Raw genomic sequence first — 22,849 nt, 5'->3', positions numbered from 1 at the left:
TTATTTTGTGGATGTTTCCATAGTTTTAAACAAACATTACAAAATAAAAATAAATAATATTCAAGTTCTTAGAAGTACAAAAACTGTCCTGTGTAATTTGATTCTCTGAAGCATCACAAACTGGTAGGACTTTACACCTATCTGAGGGTAGAAAAAGAATCTACATAATATACTGAATCACACATCACGCATTAAAAATAAAATTATCTTTTGAATTGTTTCTAAGTCTAAGGACTTCAATAGGATTTATACTAATTAGAAGGTCATACAGAACCCAAATTACATATGAATTTACAGAAAATCTAAGTAAAATTTCTACTCTAACTTTTCTATAAACAATCCATGCAAATAGAGAACCAGGTGCTGCCATCGAAGCTGCTTTAATTAAGGTTCTGCAAGATGTGTCAGAATCACAAGAGTGGGGAAGCGGGCCATTAACTTAGGTCTGTAAAAAGGATACACAATTTCAAATAAATGAAGCTGTACTATTTCGGCAGCTTACCCCAATTCTCTTGGTCTAGATTTAAATAGAAAGCAATTCTCTATACTGAATGGATTATTTTTGTGGAACACTTCAAGAATCTGCTCAGCCATTTACCAAGCCTTGAGTACCACACATTCCCTCGTTTTCCTTTATCCTAGACTTCGAAGCGCCCGGTTTCATTTTGTAAAATTGGTGATACGTTCCAACTCACCCATCTATCTCTTAAACAGTAAAATAAACTCAAAGTCAAAATTTCAATACCTCCCTGGATAATTAAGGTAAAAATGCCTGATGTTAGACAGATTTGTATTATCCGAATAATCCCAATAAAACAAAGGGAGAATTACCAAAACATTTTGATGTTTTTAATGTGAAAACACCTACTACAAGCTTCCCTTTTGTATTATTAGATCCCCCTTTTACAATAAAGTTTCTACACAAACACTAGTCTCCGTAGGATTGTCGGCTACAAGATACTTAGATGTGAGTCTACATAGTTAAGCTATTTCAGTGGTTTATTCCATATATTCACCAATATATACGACAAAGCTATTAGATGAGAAAGAATAATGTTACTCAGTTTAGATCCAAACTGTATGTTAAAGGATACCTATATTAAAAGGCAGCCATTAAAGTTTTAACCTCTAAAACATTTAAAAGCAACTCTTTAAATGTCTTTGTGGAACTAGTCTTTGAAAGCAAAAACATCAAATAGTGGGCATTATCCAACTGACAGCTGATTTTTGTGACCCTAAAATACAATGTAAAGTAGTAAACTACCAATCAACAACAATTGATTATGGCTCATTGTTAAAGGATTATCAGTGAGGCACTGAGCAATAAACTTTTTACTAATCATGAGTGACATAAACAAATGACATTAAATAAATTTGAGAACTGAATATTAGAGTTCATCTTGGTATTTGTTTAGTAATATTTAATTATCACAAAATTTTAAAAAAAATCACTAATGGTGGTTTGGGAAATGTTTTGAAAAAAAAGGGGGGGGGGGTTGATTCTGCCAGTTAAAAATCATAGATAAATACAGTTTTCTACACAAATATCGAATTGTCCCAAACTCAGAGTACAGTCCTTACTTACATCTTTGACAAGGTCATAATAATATACTAGATTCAATGTATATAACACTCTACACATATAGATTGCTTCACTGCTGGACAAAACTAAAGTCTCCACTGAAATCGTACACTTGAAAGCATTATCTAATGCAAATGTTAGATATCATTATTTTAAAACCTATGTCAAACCAAGTGAATTCTTTCAACAAATAGAGAACAGACGTCTCTTCACTTGTTTAATTCTATCCATTCGTTCATCAATACCGGAGATTTATGAACAAAATGTACATTGTTCCTGCCCTCACAAAAATGACTGTCTAGCTTGGGGCGCCTGGGTGGATCTATCGGTTAAGTGTCTGCCTCCGCCTCAGGTCATGATCTCAGGGTCCTGGGATCCAACCCTGTGTCAGGCTCCCTGCTCAGCAGGAAGTCTGCTTCTCCCTCTCCCTCTGCCCTCCCCCTGCCCGCTTGTGCTCTCGATCTCAAAATACATAAAACCTTAAAAAAAGAGACTGTCTAGCCTGACAGAAATATTAGTATACAATTCCACAATGAAGCAGAGTACGGAGCACAATACACATACATAATCGGGGGACCTAATAGTGGAACACTGGGAATGTTTCTCTGAGAAAAGTTAAGTCTCTAGTAACTTAAGACTTAAAGGATGTTCTAGAACAGACCCTACCTTCCCCCCTACACAGGAGTCGGGGCTCTAAGAGTGAGGTAATATGCTGCAGGCAGCAGTCATTAATGTGGGTGTATTAGACACACATACAAAGTTTCAAACAACTCTAAATATCCCAAGCAGCAGAAAATTCTCATGGGCATACTATCTTTCTGATATATGCAACTGAAAAATCAGTTATTTTTTTTTATAACAAATATAACGAAAACCAAAATACATTAAAGTAAAATGAAATTTCAAAAAATATATGGGTATGTAAAAAATATGATCAGGCTATAAAGCAAAAGATTTTTTTTTTTTTTTAGTTTTATTTTAAACTCCTTTTTTCCTCAGTGACTCACGATCACTATAGAAAAATTAGAATATACGTAATACTAATTTTTTAAACCTTAATTTATCAATAATCCCATCCTCTAGATAGCCACTGCTAATATTTTGTTATATAAACTTATAAAAATGTGTGTGTGTATCTCAAGGTTGTTATCTGAAAAAAAAACAGTAACTAAAAATTGTGAAATAATAAACTCCATAAAAAACTATGCCTTCCAGGGTGCCTGGGTATCTCAGTCAGTTAAGCACCGGCCTTCGGCTCAGGTCATGATTTCGGGGTCCTGGGATCCAGCCTTGCATTGGACTCCCTGCTCAGCGGCGAGCCTGCTTCTCCCTCTCCCTCTGCCCCTCCTCTCCATTTGTGCTCTCTCTCAAATAGATAAAATCTTAAAAACAAACAAAAAAAACTATGCCTTCGGGATGCCTGGGTGGCTCAGTCGTTAAGCGTCTGCCTTCGGCTCAGGTCATGATCCCAGGGTCTTGGGATCGAGCCCCGCATTGGGCTCCCTGCTTGGCAGGAAGCCTGCTTTTCTCCCTCTCCCACTCCCCCTGCTTGTGTTCCTGCTCTCGCTAACTCTCTCTCTGTCAAATAAATAAATAAAATCTTTAAAAAAACAAAACAAAACTATGCCTTCTAAATTTGAAAATTATTTCCTTAAGGCAGACGTTTAACAGACTGAGCCACCCAGGCGCCACTTAAGCTAGTATTTTTAGAAGGTATATAACCTAAATAAGTAATTATGATAAGTTTTCACCACCTAAACTAATTTCTGAAATGATAATAACACCACAATTTCTTCATTGAAACATCAGATAACTTCCACATGTCCAATTTATGGACTTTCTGTCAATAAAATAGTACGCACACATATAAACCATGTTTTCAAAACAATTTTTAAGAACATAGGGGAATGGCAATGATTTATTTTTAAGGGAAAATAATTGGACACACAGCTCTTAAACAATATAGACCCAGTTTTACTTAAATACATACAAAAACCAGAAAAAGTCCAAGGACTGACATCCATATTACAAAGTCATTAAAAGCCAGGTTTTAAAGAATTAGTGTTATGAGAAAATGGTCATAATCCAATGTTCCATGGAAAAAAAGTAGGAAATAAAATATACACATGGCATGATCTCAATTTTGCTTTAATACAAATATATGGCTCACTGGAGATTTCATACACACACATGTGCACACGCACACACACAAAGAAAATAGACTACAAGGAAACAATCAGAATGTTCACAGTGCTCATTCTCTGTTCTGTGCATGGTGATATTATGGAAATCCCCCCCCTTTCCTATGTTTTTCAAATTTACAATAAGCAAATACCTGGACTATAATATAAAAAGAAAAGTTTTTCCCCGAAGAAATGCAATGTAATAAAGTATTCTGAAGACCTAATATGTGGGATAATGGAAATATCAACAGAAAATACGCTGGAAAGAAAATTTTTAAAAAATATTAAGTAAAAAATGTAAAATACTATTTCTGTAGTAAAAAAAACCGGCAAATATCACTTTTAAATACATGAAATTTCTAAGCACTGGTTTTTGTTTTTTTTTTAAGGCAGGTAGCATTCTCAAATACTTTACGGTGTAAATTCTAGTCAAGTTCTGGCAAACCAACAGCAATGCTTTTAGACAGCTCGTGGCGATGTTCTCTCGCCACGTGATGCAAAACTTTATCTGAGCAACAAAAGCAAAATGCAACGCTTCAATGTTTCAGGCTTAAACGCCCACTGCCCACTGTGCTGTAACTATCCTGTCAAAACACAGACAAAAGAGAGACAGGTGGCTGAGGACCAGGTGGCTGCCCGGGGCTCTCACCTGGTTCGGCTGCATGCAGCTCTCTGCAGTTCCTGCATTAACTGACCAGTACACTCCGGCTCTCGGCTGGCCGCCTGCAGCAAGGCTTTCCTAAACGTGTGCCGGCATTTCTTTTGACGAGATTCTGCCCGCTCCAGGCGGCAGAGGTGCTTATATTTCTGCTGAAAGTAAGTGCAAAGTTGGGTCACCCTGGAGCTCCTACTCTCCGTATCATCGTCATCTGACCTGGAAAGTGCACAAAGAGAAGGGAGAAACTGATTAAACGTCAGGCTCGGTTTAGAGATGGGGCAAAGCGGGTCAATGAGCTACTCGGATGCACAAGGGTCCACATTTGGGGCAGGTGAGCACATACTTCACAAAATTAGAGAATTCCAGTAGAGCTGAAAGTAAATACAATATTTCGACAATAAATAAGGCAGCAGACGCCACCCAGTGCTTTCAGATGCTTCACCTTCTCAGCATGTCAAGAGTTAGACAGAATGCATCAGGGTCTTCTAAATTTTAAGTGACTAGGGGTTCTCGGGAAGAAAACAGTTTCTTTACCTTTGCTTAACTAAAACGACTGAGTAAATGACATGGCAGTTATGAGGAAACACTAAGCATAATTTCATAAAAGATAGGTCATACCAGAAATAGAGCAGTGAATTCCAACAGTGCCTTATCAAAGACCTGCCCTTTTAGATGTACTGGTTTTCATTCCCCTTGCTAAGCACTTACAGAATGTTAATTGTAGGGGTCACAATCATTCTACAGTATTTTTTATTATTTTCTTTTAACACAAGAGATATCCTTTTTTTAAAAGGTTTTTAAAAAAATTTGAGAGAGAGAGCAGAGCAAGCGAGAGAGAACACGAGTGGGGGGGAAGGGCAGAGGGAGAGGGAGAAGCAGACTCCCCACTGAGCTCAATCCCAGGACTCCAGGATCATGACCTGAGCCAAACAAAGGCCGGCACTTTAACAGACTTAGCCAGCCAGGAGTCCCTACTTTGCAAATTTCTGGTCTAAGAAATAAGTCCTAAGAAACATGTTCTCTTCAGTATAGTAGCTACTACAAATATACCAATTGAAGGATCTTACTTCAATCTTTTCATTTATTTAACATTCAACATTTGCTATATGTCTATTACGCTGAGTCCTATAAAGGAGAAAATAATTTAAGCAGTTTGCAATGCAGTTTAGACAAGATAAACACATCCCCAAAGTTAACTCAAAAGATAATCGAATCAGTAACTAAAACCGTGGGGCAGGCTGACCAATGATTCAAGTATCTGACCTTCAATTAGAAAAATCCAGGAGTTTTTCACAATTTGAGATCCCAAGACCTACCCTAGATCTACTGAACCAGAATTTCCATGGAATGGGGCCCAGGAATCTTTATTCTGAATTGTTCCCTGAAGTCCCATAGCAGGTTTTCATTCGGGAGTTCTAGTAGAGCCGGTAGGTACTATAAATATCTTCAATGTGAGGCAGAGAACATCGAGAGGTCTAGATACGGCTAAAGTGCTATTAAAGTTCACTAGCAAGATTGCTGGATGAGAGGCTTCACAGAGGAGATGCCAACAGAACTGAACCGTGAAGAAAGGGTAGAATTTGAAGAGAAAAAAAAAGGGTACCTCGCCAGGATAAAGGAATACAAGTCAGGCTTCAGAGATGGACAGGACAGAGAACAGCAAGTACTAAGTAGCTCACTCTGGCGAAGATGTGGCATACACAGGGGAGTACAGTGGGTGAGGCCAACTTTCTAAACCTAAACACTAGATTCTACTGGCAGTGAAGAACCTCGTAGAGTTTGAAGAAAATAGGCAACAATAATAGAGCCGTGCATGAGAAAGGTTACACCGTCAGCAGGCAGAAATGGGAAGAGACAGGGCAGAGGGCAGGGAGGAAATTATTGAAACACTCCAGGTAACAGGTAACAAGAACCCACACCAGGACGGCGGCAGTGGGACTGCAGGAGAGGAAAGAGATCCTGCACGCATGAAAGGCAGACCTCCGTCAACTGGGAAGGGAGGGTGCGAGGGACAACAGTCGCGCGGCCCCTTCCCTCAGTGAAGCCCAGGGAAGAGGAACACGAGCAGATCTGGGGCAGGAAATAAATTCCATTTCAGACGTAAAGAATGTAAAGTACAGATGAGGTATCGAAGGCAGCAGTGGGAAAAACCGTTAGAAACGATAAGCAGGAGCACAGCGAGGGAAGAAATAACAGATTCCATAGCCAACAACTAGCAACTGAGGGACAGGGGAGGGCCTGTAAGTAAAAGGCCACGGAGATAATAGAAAGAATGAGACCTGTAAGGCCCATTATCACAAAAGAATTAACTCAATTTGGTGACTGGATATGAAGGATAAGAAAGTCAATAATGACTCAATGACTTTGAACTTGCATAAGAGGAGAATGGAAGGGCTATTAATAGAAAAAAGAAAGAGAGGAGAAACTGCAAGTCTTAAAGGGAGAGTTAAGCTCAGGTAGATAATCACTTGCCAAAGCTATTATTTGAAAAGACTCTGTTATGGCGGGGAGGACAGACCAGATCAGCAGTTCTCAAGTTGACAATGAATGGACAGATGCACCTGGATGTTGAGGCATGTTTCATCATTAAAATAAAAATTTTCAAAGCTTGGGGCGCCTGGGTGGCTCAGTTGGTTAAGCGACTGCCTTCGGCTCAGGTCATGATCCTGGAGTCCCTGGATCGAGTCCCACATGGGGCTCCTTGCTCGGCGGGGAGTCTGCTTCTCCCTCTGACCCTCCTCCCTCTCCTGCTCTCTGTCTCTCATTCTCTCTGTCTCAAATAAATAAATAAAATCTTTAAAAAAAAAAATTTTTTTTTCAAAGCTTATCAGAAGTTCCATGCTGACTTGTTGTGGGCCAGTGACAAGTAGTTTGCAGACCTGCACAGTTCCACAGGCCATCCCCAGTATGGTCCTTAACCAGAAAATCTCCAACATGCCTCCCACTTCCAAGATGTTCTAACCCTCGTGTTTCACACCTGGCTGTGGAGGAAGAGTGTCATTCCGGGCACAGAAAGGCCAGCAGCCATTATTTACCAGCAGAGACAGGCCTGCCACCTACTGCATTCTCAGTATGTGGCTTTCCTCACCTGTGAAATCAAAGAGCTGGCTCACCCAGCTCCCAAAGTTGTGAAGAGAATGAAAAGAAATGACCTATTTAAAATCACAATATAAGTACAGGTATTATTATTAGATAATAACCTATATCCATCTAATAACCTATATCCATTAACTAAAATTAAATCACTTATTAAATACACACATGCAAAAAACTCCTGGCCTAAACAGCTTTACCATGAGCTCTAGCAATAAAAAAAAAAAAAAATAATAATAATAATTCCAATCACACACAAAATATCCCAGATATCAGGAAAGAGGGGAATATTCTTTTTTTTTTTTTAAGATTTTATTTACTTATTTTAGAGAGAGATCAAGCACACAAGCAGGAGGGGCAGAGGGAGAATCTCCAGCTGACTCCACACTGAGCATGGAGCCCAATGCAGGGCTCAATCCCATGACGCCAAGATCATGACTTGAGCCGTAATCAAAAGTCTGACAATTAACAGACTGAGCCACCCAGGTGCCCCAAGGGAATATTCTTTTAATAAAGCTAACCTAAACTTGACACCAAAAACTTATTAACAAGGACAATAGGACAAAAGGAAAATCTTATTAATGATCTCAAAGGCAAAAAATATTAATAAGCTGAATCTAGCAGCATATAAAAAAGAAATACCCAATCTGGGTTAATTAATGTAGGAATGCAACAATTATTTTTCAATCTGATCTTACTAGACCTCTCTTCTGCAAAAAACCACTTTATTCTTCTTTTCCTTTCATCTTCAAACTTTCTATTTCCTTGCTTCCTCCTGTTATTTTCCTCATTTTCTTCTTTCTTCTTTCTCTTCCCAATCCTCACATCATGTATGAAAATTCTTCATTTTCAAAACTTCAACATCACTTAAATACTGAAAACACAAGTCTGTTCTCTAGCCCATACCTCACAATTATATTGCAGAGACAAGATATTTATTTGGCGTGCTCATCTACATATAACTAACCCAGAAATGCTGGAATTAGGACAGAGTACTGGGGAGCAGAGAGGTGCACAGACAGAAGCACTATGAAGATCTACAGAGGGTTCCTCTCAGTTTTTCACTTGAGTACTGATCAGTGCAAGGGTGTGGAAGAATACCCAAAAAGAATCTGAAAAGAGAAGGCCAGAGAAGTTCCAGCAGCTCACACAGGGCAGGCGTAGTTTCTGGTCCCACCACCCAAGGGGAAAAACGTGCAATCTGCAGGGCACTGGGTAGACCACTCAGGAGCAGACTGCCTCACTAATGGGGGTAAATGAGCCCTCAATTAAAGGCTGCCATGGCCCCATTTCACGAAGTTTAAAAAGCAAGCCTCAAAAGCTGTTTCAAAGTAACATAACTATGTCCCCAGACAAAGATCTTAAAGGAAGACAAAATACCAGAATCAAGGTAAGTAAAATTAACCATGCCTGGCATCTAATAAAAAATTATCAGACATTCAAAGAAACAGGAAACTAGGACCCCTAAGAAGGAGAAAAATCAATCAATAGAAACAGATCTAGAAATGATACAGATGACATAATTAGTAAACCAAGAATCAAAGAACAGTTATTACAACCATATTTCACATTTTTGAGAAGGTAATCATGATCACGACAAGGAAAGACATGGACAATAATTTAGAAGACCCAAAACAAACTTCTAGAGATGAAAAATACAATGTCTAATACGAAAAATGGACTGAATGGGATTGATGGCTGGTTAGATGCCACAAAAGATTAATTAACCTGAAGACAGCAATAGGAACTTTCCAAACTGAAACACAGAGAGGAAAAAAGTGAATGGAACATCAATAAGCTGTGGAGTAATTTCAAGCAGCCTAAAATATGTGTAACTAAGTCTCTCAAATAGAAGGGGGAAGAAAAATAATTGAAGAAAACTAGGGTAAAATTTTTCTAAATTTCATGAAAATTATAAACTTACAGATTCAAAAAGTCAATGAACCCCAAGCACAAGAAACATAAAGAAAATGAACTACACAAATGGTTTAAAATTACTGATAAAGAGAAAAATCTTAACAGAGAAAAAAAAGACACATAATGTTCCTTGGGCCAAATATGTGAAGGACAGTTGACTTCTCATTGGAAATAATGCAAGACATGTGAGCAACATCCTTAAGTACTGAAAGAAAAACTGCCAACCTAGGATTTTATGCCAGCAAAAATATCTTTCAAAAATGAAGGCATACATCTTTGAAACATGGATGGACCTAAAGGGTATTATACTAAGGGAATTAAGTCAGAGAAGATAAATACCATATGATTTCACTTATATGTGGAATCTAAAAAAAACAAAACAAAGCAGAAACAGACCCATAAACACAGAGGACAAACTGGTGGTTGCCAGAGGGGATGGGGGTATAGAGAGATGGGCAAAATGGGGTAAAGACAGAGGGAGGTGCAGACTTCTAGTTATGCAGTAAGTCATGGGAATAAAAGGTACAGCATAGGGAATATAGTCAATGGTATTAGGGTTGTATGGTGACAGATGGGAGCTACACTTGTGGTGAACAGAGCATAACATATAGACTTGTCAAATCACTGTGTTATATACCTGAAACTAATGCAACATTGTGTGTTGATTCTACTTCAATTAAAAAAAAAAAAAAAGGCATGGGGTGCCTGGGTGGCTCAGTCAATTAAGCATCCAACCCTTGATTTTAGCTCAGGTCATAATCTCTCAGGGTTGTGAGATCGAGTCTCCACGCCAGGCTCCCTCTCCCTCTGCACTCCTCACCCCCCCCAAGCCAAAAAGGCATAGTCAATTATACCTCGATAAAATTTTTCAGACATAAAAGCTAAAACAATTCATCACCGGAAGGGTGGCACTACAAGAAATGTTAAAGTGAACCATTCATACAGAAAGAAAATAACATCAGATGGAAATACAGAACTATTCAAAGAAAAAAAAACCTAGAAATTACGTGGGTAAATACAAAAGATTATTTTTCTTTTAAATCGTCTTAAAAGATAACTGCTTGAACAATAGCAATGTATTACAGGGATTATAACATACGTAGAGGGAAATGTATAGCATCAAGTGTCTATGTCAGAAAACAAGGAAGATCCCAGGTTTAAGCTATCACCTTAAAAACTTGAAGACAAACAAATGTATCCAAAACAAAGAAGGAAAGAATAGAAGAACATAATAGAAGGAAATTATAGAGATAAGAACAGAAAGCAATGAAATAAAGCTGAAAGAGAATCAATGAAACTAAAAGCTTGTTCTTTAAAAAGACCAATGAAAAAGAACAGAAAATGAACAAAGAGACATACACATACATGCCAAGGGTTCCAATGCAAGATCAAGTGTTTTCAATAGTGTTGGTTAAATAGAAGATCCACGTGGAAAAAAAATGATCCTTAGCACTGCACCTCACATTATATACAAATTATACAAAAATAAATTTCCACAAAGACTGTCAGGAAAACAAGGCTTCTAGAAAAGAGTATTAGAGAACAGCTTCATGACTGTGAAGCTGTGGGGTAAGTAATGATTTCTTAAATGGGTCACAAATACATTACCCATAAAGAAGAAGACCAATAAACTGTACTCATTAAAATTAAGAACTGGGGGGCGCCTGGGTGGCTCAGTTGTTAAGTGTCTGCTTTGGGCTCAGGTCATGATCCCAGGGTCCTGGGATCGAGCCCCACATCGGGCTCTCTGCTCAGCGGGAAGCCTGCTTCTCCCTCTCCCACTCCCCCTGCTTGTGTTCCTGCTCTTGCTATCTCTCTCTGTCAAGTGAATAAATAAAATCTTAAAAAAAAAATACATACATACATACATACATACATACAATAAAAGTAAGAACTGGGGGGGTGCCTAGATGGCTCACTTGGTTAAGCTTCTGACTCCTGATTTTGGTTCAGGTCATGATCTCATGGGTTATGGGATGGAGCCCTGCATCAGGCTCAGAGTGGAATCTGCTCTAAGATTCTCTCCCCCTGTCCCTGCCCCCACTCACTCTCATGCGCTCTCTCTCTCTAAAAATAAATAGGGGCGCCTGGGTGGCTCAATCGCTAAGCATCTGCCTTCGGCTCAGGTCATGATCTCGGGGTCCTGGGATCGAGCCCCGCATCGGGCTCCCTGCTCAGCAGGAAGCCTTCTCCCTCTCTCACTCCCCCTGCTTGTGTTCCCTCTCTCGCTGTGTCTCTGTCAGATAAATAAAATCTGTATAAATAAAATAAAAATAAATAAATCTGGGTTCCTGAGTGGCTCAGTTGGTTAAGTGTCTGCCCTCGGCTCAGGTCATGATCCCAGGGGCCTGGGATTGAGTCTTGCATTGGGCTCCCTGGTCAGCCAGGAGCCTGCTTCTCCCTCTGCCTCTGTCCCTCCCCAGTGCTCATGCTTGCGCATGCGCTCTCTCTCTCCTCTCAAATAAATAAAATCTAAAAAATAAATAAATAAAAAATAAAAATAAATAAATCTTTAATAAAATCAAGAAATGTTCTCTATCAAAGACAATTAGGAATATGAAAAGGGGTGCGCCTGGGTGGCTCAGTCGTTAGGTGTCTGCCTTCGGCTCAGGTCATGAACCCAGGGTCCTGGGATCGAGCACCGCATCGGGCTTCCTGCTCCTCGGGAAGCCTGCTTCTCCTTCTCCCGCTCCCCCTGCTTGTGTTCCCTCTCTCGCTATGTCTCTCTCTGTCAAATAAATAAATAAAATCTTAAAAAAAAAAAAAAGGGGGAATATGAAAAGGTAAGCAGTTACTAGGAGTAATTACTGTTAATAATACATTTAAGGGACGCCTGGGTGACTCAGTCGGTTGGGCATCTGCCTTTGGCTCAGGTCGTGGTCCCGGGGTCCTGGGATCAAGCCCTGCATCTGGCTCCCTGCTCCATGGGGAGCCTGCTTTTCCCTCTGCCTCTCTCTCATGAATAAATAAAATCTTAAAAAAAAGTAATAATACATTTAAGAAACCAACTTATTTCTGCTCTTGAGATATAAGTAGGAGCCTGCGAGATCTCCTTCAGCACATGCATATACAGCTAAACTAAGTAACCAAGAAATCTTTCCCAAAACAAGGCCAGGGGTACCTCCGTGGCTCAGTTGGTAGAACATGTGACTCTCTATTTGAGTCGTGAATTCAAGTCCCTTGCAGGGCATAAAGCTTACTTAAAAAAAAAAAAAAAAAGGCCAAACTTTCTCCCTAAAATTTCTTCAAGCATAATCCTGGTTTAGCAAGAAAATTCATGGAAAGCAGGTTTGGGGGGAAGCAGGTGGACGGGCAGCACAGAATGATGATCAGACTACTATCAGTTTTTCTTCCAAAAGAATCTGAGAATTCCAACAGGAATCTTCACTATCATTTATCATTCATTGCCCAGGGACCAGGTATTGTGCTTAAGCATTTACTTATGCTACCTCATTTATAGCAATTTGTAAAATTAACTCAAAATATCCCAAATCAAGTTAAGCTGACATGAACATCCACCCGAGGAAGCATGACTGATACTATCTGTAACTGTCAGAGTATTAAGTTCAACTGTACTTTATCTGAAAAAAAGAATATGCTAATGGTAAGGAAGCAGTCTTGAATGATATATAAAATGGAACCTTGGAGAGAGAAGAAAACTACAGCATTCTCCAATCCTATCTAGGAGATAGGGGAGGCCAGGACAACTGGCCATTAATAAATCCAACTAACTCTCCTTCCAGGCCCAAATAAGCTCCCCATGTAGTTTTGCTTAGTGAACATTTGTACTATTTAATGATTATTTCTCACTTTAAACTGGCATTTTGGTTTATACATTAGACTCTAGAGAATCAGTTCCCTGAGCCTAATCACCTCTGGGTGTACTAACAAATCATATTTTAAGCCTATAAACCAGAAAACCAGGTTCTAGAGAATATATGTCCATACAACGATACTGTGAGAGTCTAGGAGTCGGCCTGGGGCAGATAGCTGGTCTCCCCTCTATCTTGTCAAACATCTATTCAAACCACAATACTTAAAAAAAAGAAAAAAATTAGCTGAGTCTGAGAGCCATCTTTTGGCTCCACAGACAGGGATCTATCTCGGAATGGCCCCACTGTACTAAGTGAATCCCTAAAGCAGTCCGCTGAAACAGAAAGAGCTTTCTCACTGTCCTGTGCATTAATCAATCTACAGCTTTCTGAACGCAGATACCAAGAACCTCTAATGAGATTATCTTGAAAACCATTTTAGCACATTAGAAATACTCGGTGCTTAAGGAAGATTAAAGAATGGATCAATCTTGTAGAAGACAGAGCTGAAATAAACTGTTCCCAGCTACTGCAGGGATCAGGCCAAAGAGGATCCAGAGAAGTCAGGCAGCGGAACTCTGAGAAAACCTGGGACCTCAGGCCAGTTCCTTAGCTTGCCTGGGCCTTGGTCTCCTCTTCTGTAAAATGAGGGGATGGGACTAGGTAATCTGGAAGGTTCCTTTTCATCTTAAATTCCATTCCAATTGGTTCCTTCAGTGATAAATGGGAAAGGTACAGAAACAAATTTACCAAGAAAACTGAAAAGTAGCTTTACATAGTACATTTCTTCCCAAGTGGAATCTCTTTTACCTCCATTACAATAAAACTAGATCCAATGAGATAAAAGAACATTAGCATATAGAGTAAAACATCAGGTCACTACAGGGGTAACTGAAGAATGAAAACAAAAAGGAAGACTTACGTGTGTCTTTCGTATCTGAGGGTTTCTCGGATGGACCATGCCACCTGGTATGGCGAGGCCTGCTCTGAGTCCTCTAGTTCCTCCCCGCTCTCTTCGGACCAGTCCAAACCTGGGACATGTGAGAAGATATTACAAGTTAAAAAAAAATGTTTTATTTAAAATTTAGAAAAAAGCTACCAAAAATGCATAACCCAAAACTTAGCACATACTATCATCACTGTATGAATAAATGCCTCTCTATTCTGACAAAAATATTAATAATGACGTATGACATACACTCAGGTTTAAAATAATGACACTGTAACAAAAAAAAGCTATATTCCAAGGATGAACTTCTTCGTCAGACTCTTCACAAATGGAGCAGAAACATAAGCAGAGATTCCAGTCCTTCCCCCCACCAAAACACCATACATTAAACATCATACATAATGTCAGAAAAACATAAAACAAGGCTAATGTATGTTCAGGTAAGAAAGAAGTCAAAATGCACTGGTGGATTCACTCTACACTTCCACAAAGAAGGGCCCTAGGATAAACTGTCAAAGGCAGACACTTCATCCCCTTTCCCAACCCCTCCGGAGGAAAAGGACTCCATCCACTAGGCAGAGCCTTGCCCTGGCTCTTACCCTCTGCAGGAAGAGGAAAGGGTAAGAGGGCAATACTCTATTTCTAATGTGGCTTGGGCTTTCTTTTAATTCTTTTAAACAACAGCTGCCACATTCTGTGGCATTCTGAAAAACAAGTTTAGAGGGGACAATAGAGAAATACAGGATGAACAATGCTTACTTATTTTGTTAAATGCTACTAATTTTAATGATTGGATAATTATTAGCTTCCAACATAAAGGTTTTACCTTTTTAGAAGTTTTGCATCTTGAAAAGGTCTTGATAAATACTGATGTTGCACAGTCTAACGTGCATAACTTTAAATATACTCATACTGCTATGAGACTTGAATTAGATACCTTGATAACTAGTATTCGGTCTTCCTTCTTGAGACCCTCAAAAATCAGAAGACCACCTTCATTAGACAGTTATGTTAGAAAGGACCTCACAGGTTGCTTCTATAATTTAAGTAAGTTTACATGTGCCAAATAGGTAAATTAAGAAAAGGTTAACCGAAATGCAAATTATAAATGCTTAAAATTAAGTAACACATTACCAGTGGCATAAAGAAACCTCAAATTTAGTTCCAAGATGACTATCCAAATGTTAGGTCACCTTAAAAAGTAAGTTACTTAAAAAAAAAAGTTAAAATAATTAGTGATTAAAAAAAAGTAAAAAACAAGTAATCACAATAGCATTAGCTTCAGGATAGGATACTGAAAGGCGAGGTCTTTCAAACACAAAGTGACACGTATGGTATCTTTTAAAATGAGGACATAAATTATCTTTTATTGTTTTTGTATAATTCATAATAATTTCTACTAAGTCACCTATATCTTCTCTGAAAAAGTCAAGATCTAAGTTGTAAAAACTAAGATGGAAGTGTTTCTCTTGTGAAATTAACTGTCCAATAAAGCAAACCTTTGATCTTGGCTTCATTATCACTAGTTTTAATATAACTAACTGAGATAACCAGGCCAGACGAGACTGTAAAGGCTTATTACAAGATCGCATTTTTCTTAAAGTATACTTTGGCTGACATGAATGCAGACTATACTTGGTCATAACAGTGCACTACAATTTCTGGCTTCTCCAAAGTAACCTTTGTTTTGAAACCTAGGACCCTAATATGCTTGAATTTAAAAAAATAAAATAAATAAAATAAATAAAAATAAAAGGGAGGGGGGTGCATGGGTCGTTTAGTTGGTTAAGCGTCTGCCTTCGACTCAGGTCATGATCCCAGGGTCCTGGGATGGAGCCCTGCGTGGGGCACCCTGCTCAGCGGGGAGCCTGCTTCTCCCTCTCCCTCTAACCTTGCACCCTGCTTGTGCTCTTACTCACTCTCTCCCTCTCTCTCAAATGAATAAATAAAAAATCGTTAAAAAAAAAATAGACAATACTTTTTCTGTAAATTTTCATTCTGTTCAAAATGACAAAAAACCAGCCTCTAACACAACATAGTTTGTTTCAAAAGCTAAAAAAATTACCAGCATCCATAAATACATAAAAGTATAAATAAATATTTAGTAGATAACACAGGTACATTGTGGAGTAAGAGGCAAACATTTGGGAAGAAATAAAGTTAGATTTTGCCTCAAAACTAATTCCTAATGAATTCCAAATAGAGGACTACAATGTAAATAAATCAAACAATAAAAGGACCGAAAGAAAATATGGGTGAATATATTACATACTCTTGGAGCCCAAACAAGTAAGAAACAAAATAAAACAAAACAAAGAGTCTGATTCAAAAGGAAAAAAATTCTAAAAAAATAGAACACATCAACAATTTTAACTCCTAAATTCCAAAATAATTATATCATAGATATTTAAAAGCAAATAACAAATGGGAAGAGAGGCTTTGCAACAAACATGAAATATGTATAAAAAGATCATACCAAATCAATAAAAAAAAGAAGCCCTTCAACAAAAATGAGTGAAAAAACTCAAAACGTAAAATAAACAAGAAATACAAATGTCCAAAAAGCATATGAACAAATACTCAAAGCTACAACTACTATCTCAAAACAGCAGTTCTCACTTAAAGAATGGTCCATAGATTCCCCGGGGGTCCCTGAAACCCTCCTTAGGGAGTTCCTTAGGTCAACACTATCTTCAAAATAAGAAGACATTATCTGCTTTTTTCACCGTGTTGGCATTTGCACTGATGATAAAAAACAAAAACAAAAAACATGTAGGTCAATCTGCTGGCGCCTCAGCATGAATCAGGGTGGTGGGACCAAACTATACGAGCAGTCATTCTGTGTTTCACACCACGATGTGTAGTAAAATAAATAAATACATAAATAAATAAATAACAGTTTTAAGAATATCCTTGGGGCGCCTGGGTGGCTCAGTCGGTTAAGCGTCTGCCTTCAGCTCGGGTCCGATCCCAGCGTCCTGGGATCGAGTCCCGCGCTTCGGTGGGGAGTCTGCTTCTCCCTCTGCCTGCCGCTCCCCTGCTTGTACGCACACACTCCTTCCCTCTCTCGGACAAATAAATAAAATCTTAAAAAAAAAGAGTATCTGTGACAAAGCTCGGTATAGGTATATTAAAGACTGTTTATTAAATCTTAGTTCTTGACTGCGCGTCTTTACACCAGTGTCTGTGACTCCATGTGGAGTCAGAAAGCCCCTGTGCGGCACACCGCAAACGTAGGGTGGTTGTCTTGAGGAAAAGCCCTTGCAGCACCTGGTGTAACTGTGACCTCAACGAGCTGCTTTTTTTCCATTCGACACCATTTTTATTTGAAGGAGTGACCAACAAACTATGGTTACTAAGACCTGGATATCTGACAGTCATTTTTTCTAAAATGAACACAGTGAAACTGTCACCTCAAGGAAAACAATGGACAGGACTTGTTGCCAACAATGAAATTCAGATTTTCACTTGAAAGCTTGATTTTGGTTTTTTTTGAAAACTTGAAGTCATCACTGAGTCTATGACAACTTTCTAACAGACTATTCTGACGAGATTGGTGGTAATATTAAAGAATGTGATCTTGTTTTGTTTTTAAGTAGGCTACACCCCCTAGTGTGGAGCCCAACGCGGGGCTTGAGCTCACGACCCTGGGATCAAGACCTAAGCTGAGATCAAGAGTTGGATGTTTAACTGATTGAGCCACCCAGGCATCCCACGAGAGTATGATTTTTAAATTTTGTATAATGAAATATGTCCACATTTGGGATATATGTTTAACTAGGTAAACCAGTATTTTCTAAATGACCAATATATGATGTTACAAAATCACGCATGGGTAAAAAGATCCCTTCAAAGTGCAAAGCAGGGCGCCTGGGTGGCTCAGTCATTAAGTGTCTGGCTTCGGCTCAGGTCATGATCCCAGGGTCCTGGGATCGAGCCCCGCATCGGGCTCCCTGCTCAGCGGGAAGCCTGCTTCTCCCTCTCCCACTCCCCCGCTTGTGGTCCCTCTCTCGCTGTCTCTTTCTCTCTGTCAAATAAATAAATAAAATCTTAAAAAACAAAGTGCAAAGCAGATCAATGGATTTTAATGTAATGATTTGCAAAATTCCTTGATATGGTTTCAGATTTCACACTGCAACTAATCTTTAAGAAACTACCATTTGTCAATTTTCGGTATAGGGTCAAATAAGAATATCCACAATTATTTTTAAAAAGCTAGTAAAATATTCTTCCCTTTTCCAACTCCAAACGTGTAAGCCATATTTTCACATACTAATCAAAACCACATATGACGACAGCAGACAGGAGAATCTAACTGTCTTCCAGCAAACCACACATTAAGATTTACAAAACAATGTAAAATAATGCTGCTCTTCACATTATATTTCTTTTCTTTCGGGAAAACATAGCTATTTCATAAAAAGAATATGTTAACATGTGGTGTTATCTTTAAAAATGCATTAACATTTTAAAAATTTCTCAGTTTTAACTTCTAATTCAGTAAATATCAACAAATGTGACTCACATACATAAAGGCTCTACAGTGTCCTCAACCATTTTTAGATGTAAAGGGATTCTAAGGGCTAAAATTTGAGAAACACTTATCTAGAGTTATGCAAATTAAAGCAAATTTTCTATCAAATTTGCAAAGGCACAATAATAACCAATATCCAGTACTGTAAAGATAGAGAGAAACTGTCATCTCATACCCTGCTGAAAGAAGGGTAATGTGACAAAATAGTTCTGAAGGAAAATTTGACAACATGTATCAAAAAGCTTTTAAAAAAATGCAAAAGCTTGGAATCAGCAATTCTGCTTCTAGGAATCTGTCTCAAGGACAAATTAGAGATGTGACAGTAATTATTTTAGTATGAGGCTATACAGCTATACTTTAGAATAATATAAGCTGGAAACAACCTAAATTAGAGAAAGAATTCAGCTGTGACAAATTATATTGTATATGAAAAATTACTACCCTCATAGTACATTGTGAAAAATTTTAAAACAGGTTATAAAACTGTATGTACAGCAGGAACCCAATTTTACAGATATGAAATATACCAAGGCATTAACAAATGGGTATTAATAAGGTTTGGGTGTTTTATTTTTTTTTTATATATACCTTTTCTTTAAGTTTTATTAGTTGTTTTAATTACCAAAAGTCATACATGGCTTAGTAACAGGTGAAACAATATAAAACTCTAATAAAGAAGAGATGCCATTCCCATCTCCGTAAAAACACATCCTATTCAATTCTGTCCTCCCCTTGACAGTCAGTGTTAACAGCCTGGTAGTGTATAACCATTCACACGTTAAAGACCCATGCTTACACCCCAATAGGCAAACATCTATCTGTCCATATGCTTAATCAACAGACACACTGATGTCCCTTGTTTATTTATTTTTACAAAAATGGGGTAATACAATACCCCTCGATTTTTTTCTACTTGCTAATATAAAATAGGCACATCTACTTATAAAAGTTGTTTGAGGATTTTTAATACTGCAAGCAACGCTGCAATAAACATCCTTGAACACATATCCTAACATTCTGATATTTTTTTCACCCATAGGAATAGAGTCCCACAAGTGAGTTTGCTGGCTATATATACACTCTTAATTGGTAAATACTGCCACATTATTCACCAGCAATGTAGAAGGCTCATCAACACTGGATAGAATTTTTGCCAATCTGATAGAAATTGTTATTTTAATTTGCATTTCCACACCTGCTATGGGGACTGAGGTTCATTGGTTTACTAACCATTTATATTTCTTCTTCCTCTGTTCCTCTTTTCCTATTTTTCTATTACTATCACATCATGCAAATGATTTTTCCTAAAGTTAGAATCACAGCTCACACCATATTTAAGACTATATTCCAAATGAATTGAAGGTTTAAATAATCAAACACAGAACAATCAAATTATCAATAAGAATATATAAAATACCTGTATGAACTTGGGATCAGAGAGATTTTCTTGAGCAAGAAAATTCAGAAGCAATAAAGGAAAGACATTTCACTACATTAAAGTTTTACCTGTAGTTTTTCACTTTTAAATCACGAACAGACATTGCTTTGGGAATTTTTTTTTTACAAGGTTTTTTGTTTGTTTGTTTTTTAACTGTCAGCAGATACTAACAATGCTATCATTATTCCAAAGTCCTATGATAAGCCATGTCGAAAACTTCATCAGACACAGGTGCTGAGCTCACAGGGGCAGAGAACCCAACACAACTGCCTTTCGATTGCTGTCGCTACCACAAACTAGAAACTGTGACTGCCATTCCAAATTTGCCGACTCCTACTTCCATATCCTGTCCGCCAAGGATCATCCCCTCCACTAGCCTATTTCCTTGACGACGGCCCCCCTAAACACACAGTCTTGCACTGGACTCCCCGGGTCCCAGGGCCCCGCCACCCGCATCACAGACGCGGTGGGTCTGAACACTGAGCCTCCCCTGCAAGCGCACGCTGTGTTACAGTCCGGGAAACGAGAGAACTCACCTAAATGGGGAAAGAGATCAGTGTCCAACTGATGTTTCTGGGTGCACAGTTTCACCAGTCTGTGCAGGCGACTTATGCAGGAGAAGTGTGGAGAGAAGGCTGTGGCTTTCATGAGGACCCGGTCAGTCCGGGGCGGGTCCGCGGCGGGAGCCCTACTGGATGGCCGGAGGGGCAGCGGCCTCGCTTGTGCTACAGTGTGTGTGGTGGGGGCCACTCCCTGCATTGGTAGGCTGGTGCTCGGAGGTGGAGGGGACTTGCAGACTACACCCTGCGGTGGCGGTGGCGCTGGAGGTTTCAAGGACGAGGCTAAAGGTGACAGGTGGGAGAGCTGCGGCGGGGCCTGCTGCTGTGAAGGCGCAGGAGGGGGACTAAAGTGCTCTTGTCGGACTTTTAAAATCTCCGTCTCTCTCTGGCGCTGCCGATTCTGGGCCAACTTGCTCTGCAACTTCTTTCTCACAGTTGCCCCTTTCTTTAGGTCATCATCTTCCTCGTTGAAAGCGAATGGGTCTTCCAACTCGGTTTCCAGATAGTGGAGAGGGACCCTAGCCCCGGGTGGAGAGAGGGACATTCCATCCAGCCCGTTGGGCATCTTCAAGGCCAACGGGGGCACCGTCAGGCTAAAGGCCATGGTATCCATCTGGTGCCTGACCTTCACCTCATCTATAGGATCATTCTTTTTCTTCCTCTCTTTTTTCGGGATAAAGCCAAGTACCTGCAAGTGGCTGTTGCAGTACCTTTAAAAAACACACACGGGGAAATGTTTATGATATACACTAAGAGAAGCTGAATATAAAACTACATAGTATAAAATGTGAATCCTACCTAATATATTATAATGCATGACTATAGGAACTATTGGCATTCATGGATTTAACATAAACAACTTCTACTACTCTCAAGCACGCCTCAAAGTCTGCAATTTTCCTAAAGCAAATAGGTGAGTTGTGTGTGTGCAGAGGCTGCCAGACAGCAGCGAGTCATTCCAACACTGAGTGGCCCCGGATGACCATCCAGCTATTGCTTCTCACTCTGCATTGTTATTTTGTATTCACAGCACAAAAAGAACTCATCAAGTCTAAAGGATCTCTAAAAACTCTGTTATGGAGAGGAAAGAAAATCCTGTCTATATATCTATATATATTCCAATGTCATTCGAGTATTTGTAGATCCACAAAGATCTTATGACATAATCCCTAAAAATACCAAGTGCCTACAGTGTATTCTACACACACACATACACACACAGATTGAGAGAGAGAAATAAAGAATACAGAGGGAAGGAGAAAGTAAAATAATAAAACTAGTTAGAGGGATTATAGATGAAATGAGTTCCTCAACAGCCAGAGAAGTATGTTTATACCTGCAGTAGGTACTAAAATAATGCCCTTTCTACAGATGAGGAAGCTAAAGTTGATAAAAATTAAATAACTTGCCCCAACCCCCCGCTCTGGAAACAGAGCTGAGACTCAAACGAAAAATCTAAGCTCAGGAGACTCTCCATAGTCTTCAGCAATGAGGTTACTTTTGTAATGTAAATGGTATTTTAAAAATACTAAAAAGGACAGAATCCTTCTACTCAGTAAGAAAGAAGAATGCATGTTGTTCCCATAAACCACACTGAAAACCTAGAGGCGTTTAACTGGTAGTAAAGTAGTGTTTCCCAGGCTGGGATTCCTCATGCAGTTCAGAAGATTAGCAAGTACGCCACAAAAAGAGTATTCCATGCTTAAATAAGTTTGAAAAATGCTGGCTTCAACAGAATTAGACAACGATTTTGTTGTCTGTTTCTGCTGAACAACTTCTCAAAGCATTTTGTATGAAAACGTGCATTGCGCTTCAAGGTGGCAATGTACCCATCTGGCAGGGTTTCCCAAACTTACTTGAAAAGGGCATCTATTTTTATTGTAGTGCACTTGTGCTATCTCCACAGAACACAGTTTGGGTAAAAATGGCAATAAAGTAATTAATGTCAATCTTGAAACTCACTGGGCCGCATCAGACAAATTTTTAAATAACTGTTAAAAATACAGATTCACCAAATCATCAAGAGACATGGTTTTGTTGGCTTGTCTTAGAAATAAATCTCTCAGAGACACGCCTCCATTTTAATAGGACTATTAAGAAAAAGCTTTCCGGACAGTAAAAAG

The 22,849-nt window shown here is 38.9% G+C and overlaps 1 protein-coding gene across 4 annotated transcripts in view; it reads right to left on the bottom strand.

Annotated features, from left to right (window-relative positions):
* Positions 1 to 22,849, bottom strand: part of INO80D (INO80 complex subunit D) — a 65,880-nt gene that overhangs the window by 22,010 nt on the left and 21,021 nt on the right. For all 4 annotated transcript variants that reach the window (XM_035007310.1, XM_035007309.1, XM_035007311.1 and 1 more), the window contains exons 3-5: positions 20,703 to 21,436; positions 14,168 to 14,276; positions 4,415 to 4,639 (exon numbers count right to left, since the gene is read on the bottom strand). In XM_035007310.1, the coding sequence (XP_034863201.1) occupies positions 4,415 to 4,639; positions 14,168 to 14,276; positions 20,703 to 21,436 (1,068 nt within the window). The remainder of the gene's footprint in view (positions 1 to 4,414; positions 4,640 to 14,167; positions 14,277 to 20,702; positions 21,437 to 22,849) is intronic.

This window comes from Mirounga leonina, unplaced genomic scaffold, assembly GCF_011800145.1.
Source record: "Mirounga leonina isolate KUSES-001 unplaced genomic scaffold, KU_Mleo_1.0 Mir_151, whole genome shotgun sequence".
NCBI classification, from domain to species: Eukaryota; Metazoa; Chordata; class Mammalia; order Carnivora; family Phocidae; genus Mirounga; species Mirounga leonina.
Note: the sequence above shows the minus strand (reverse complement) of the source record. Positions and strands in the feature narration are given on the sequence as shown.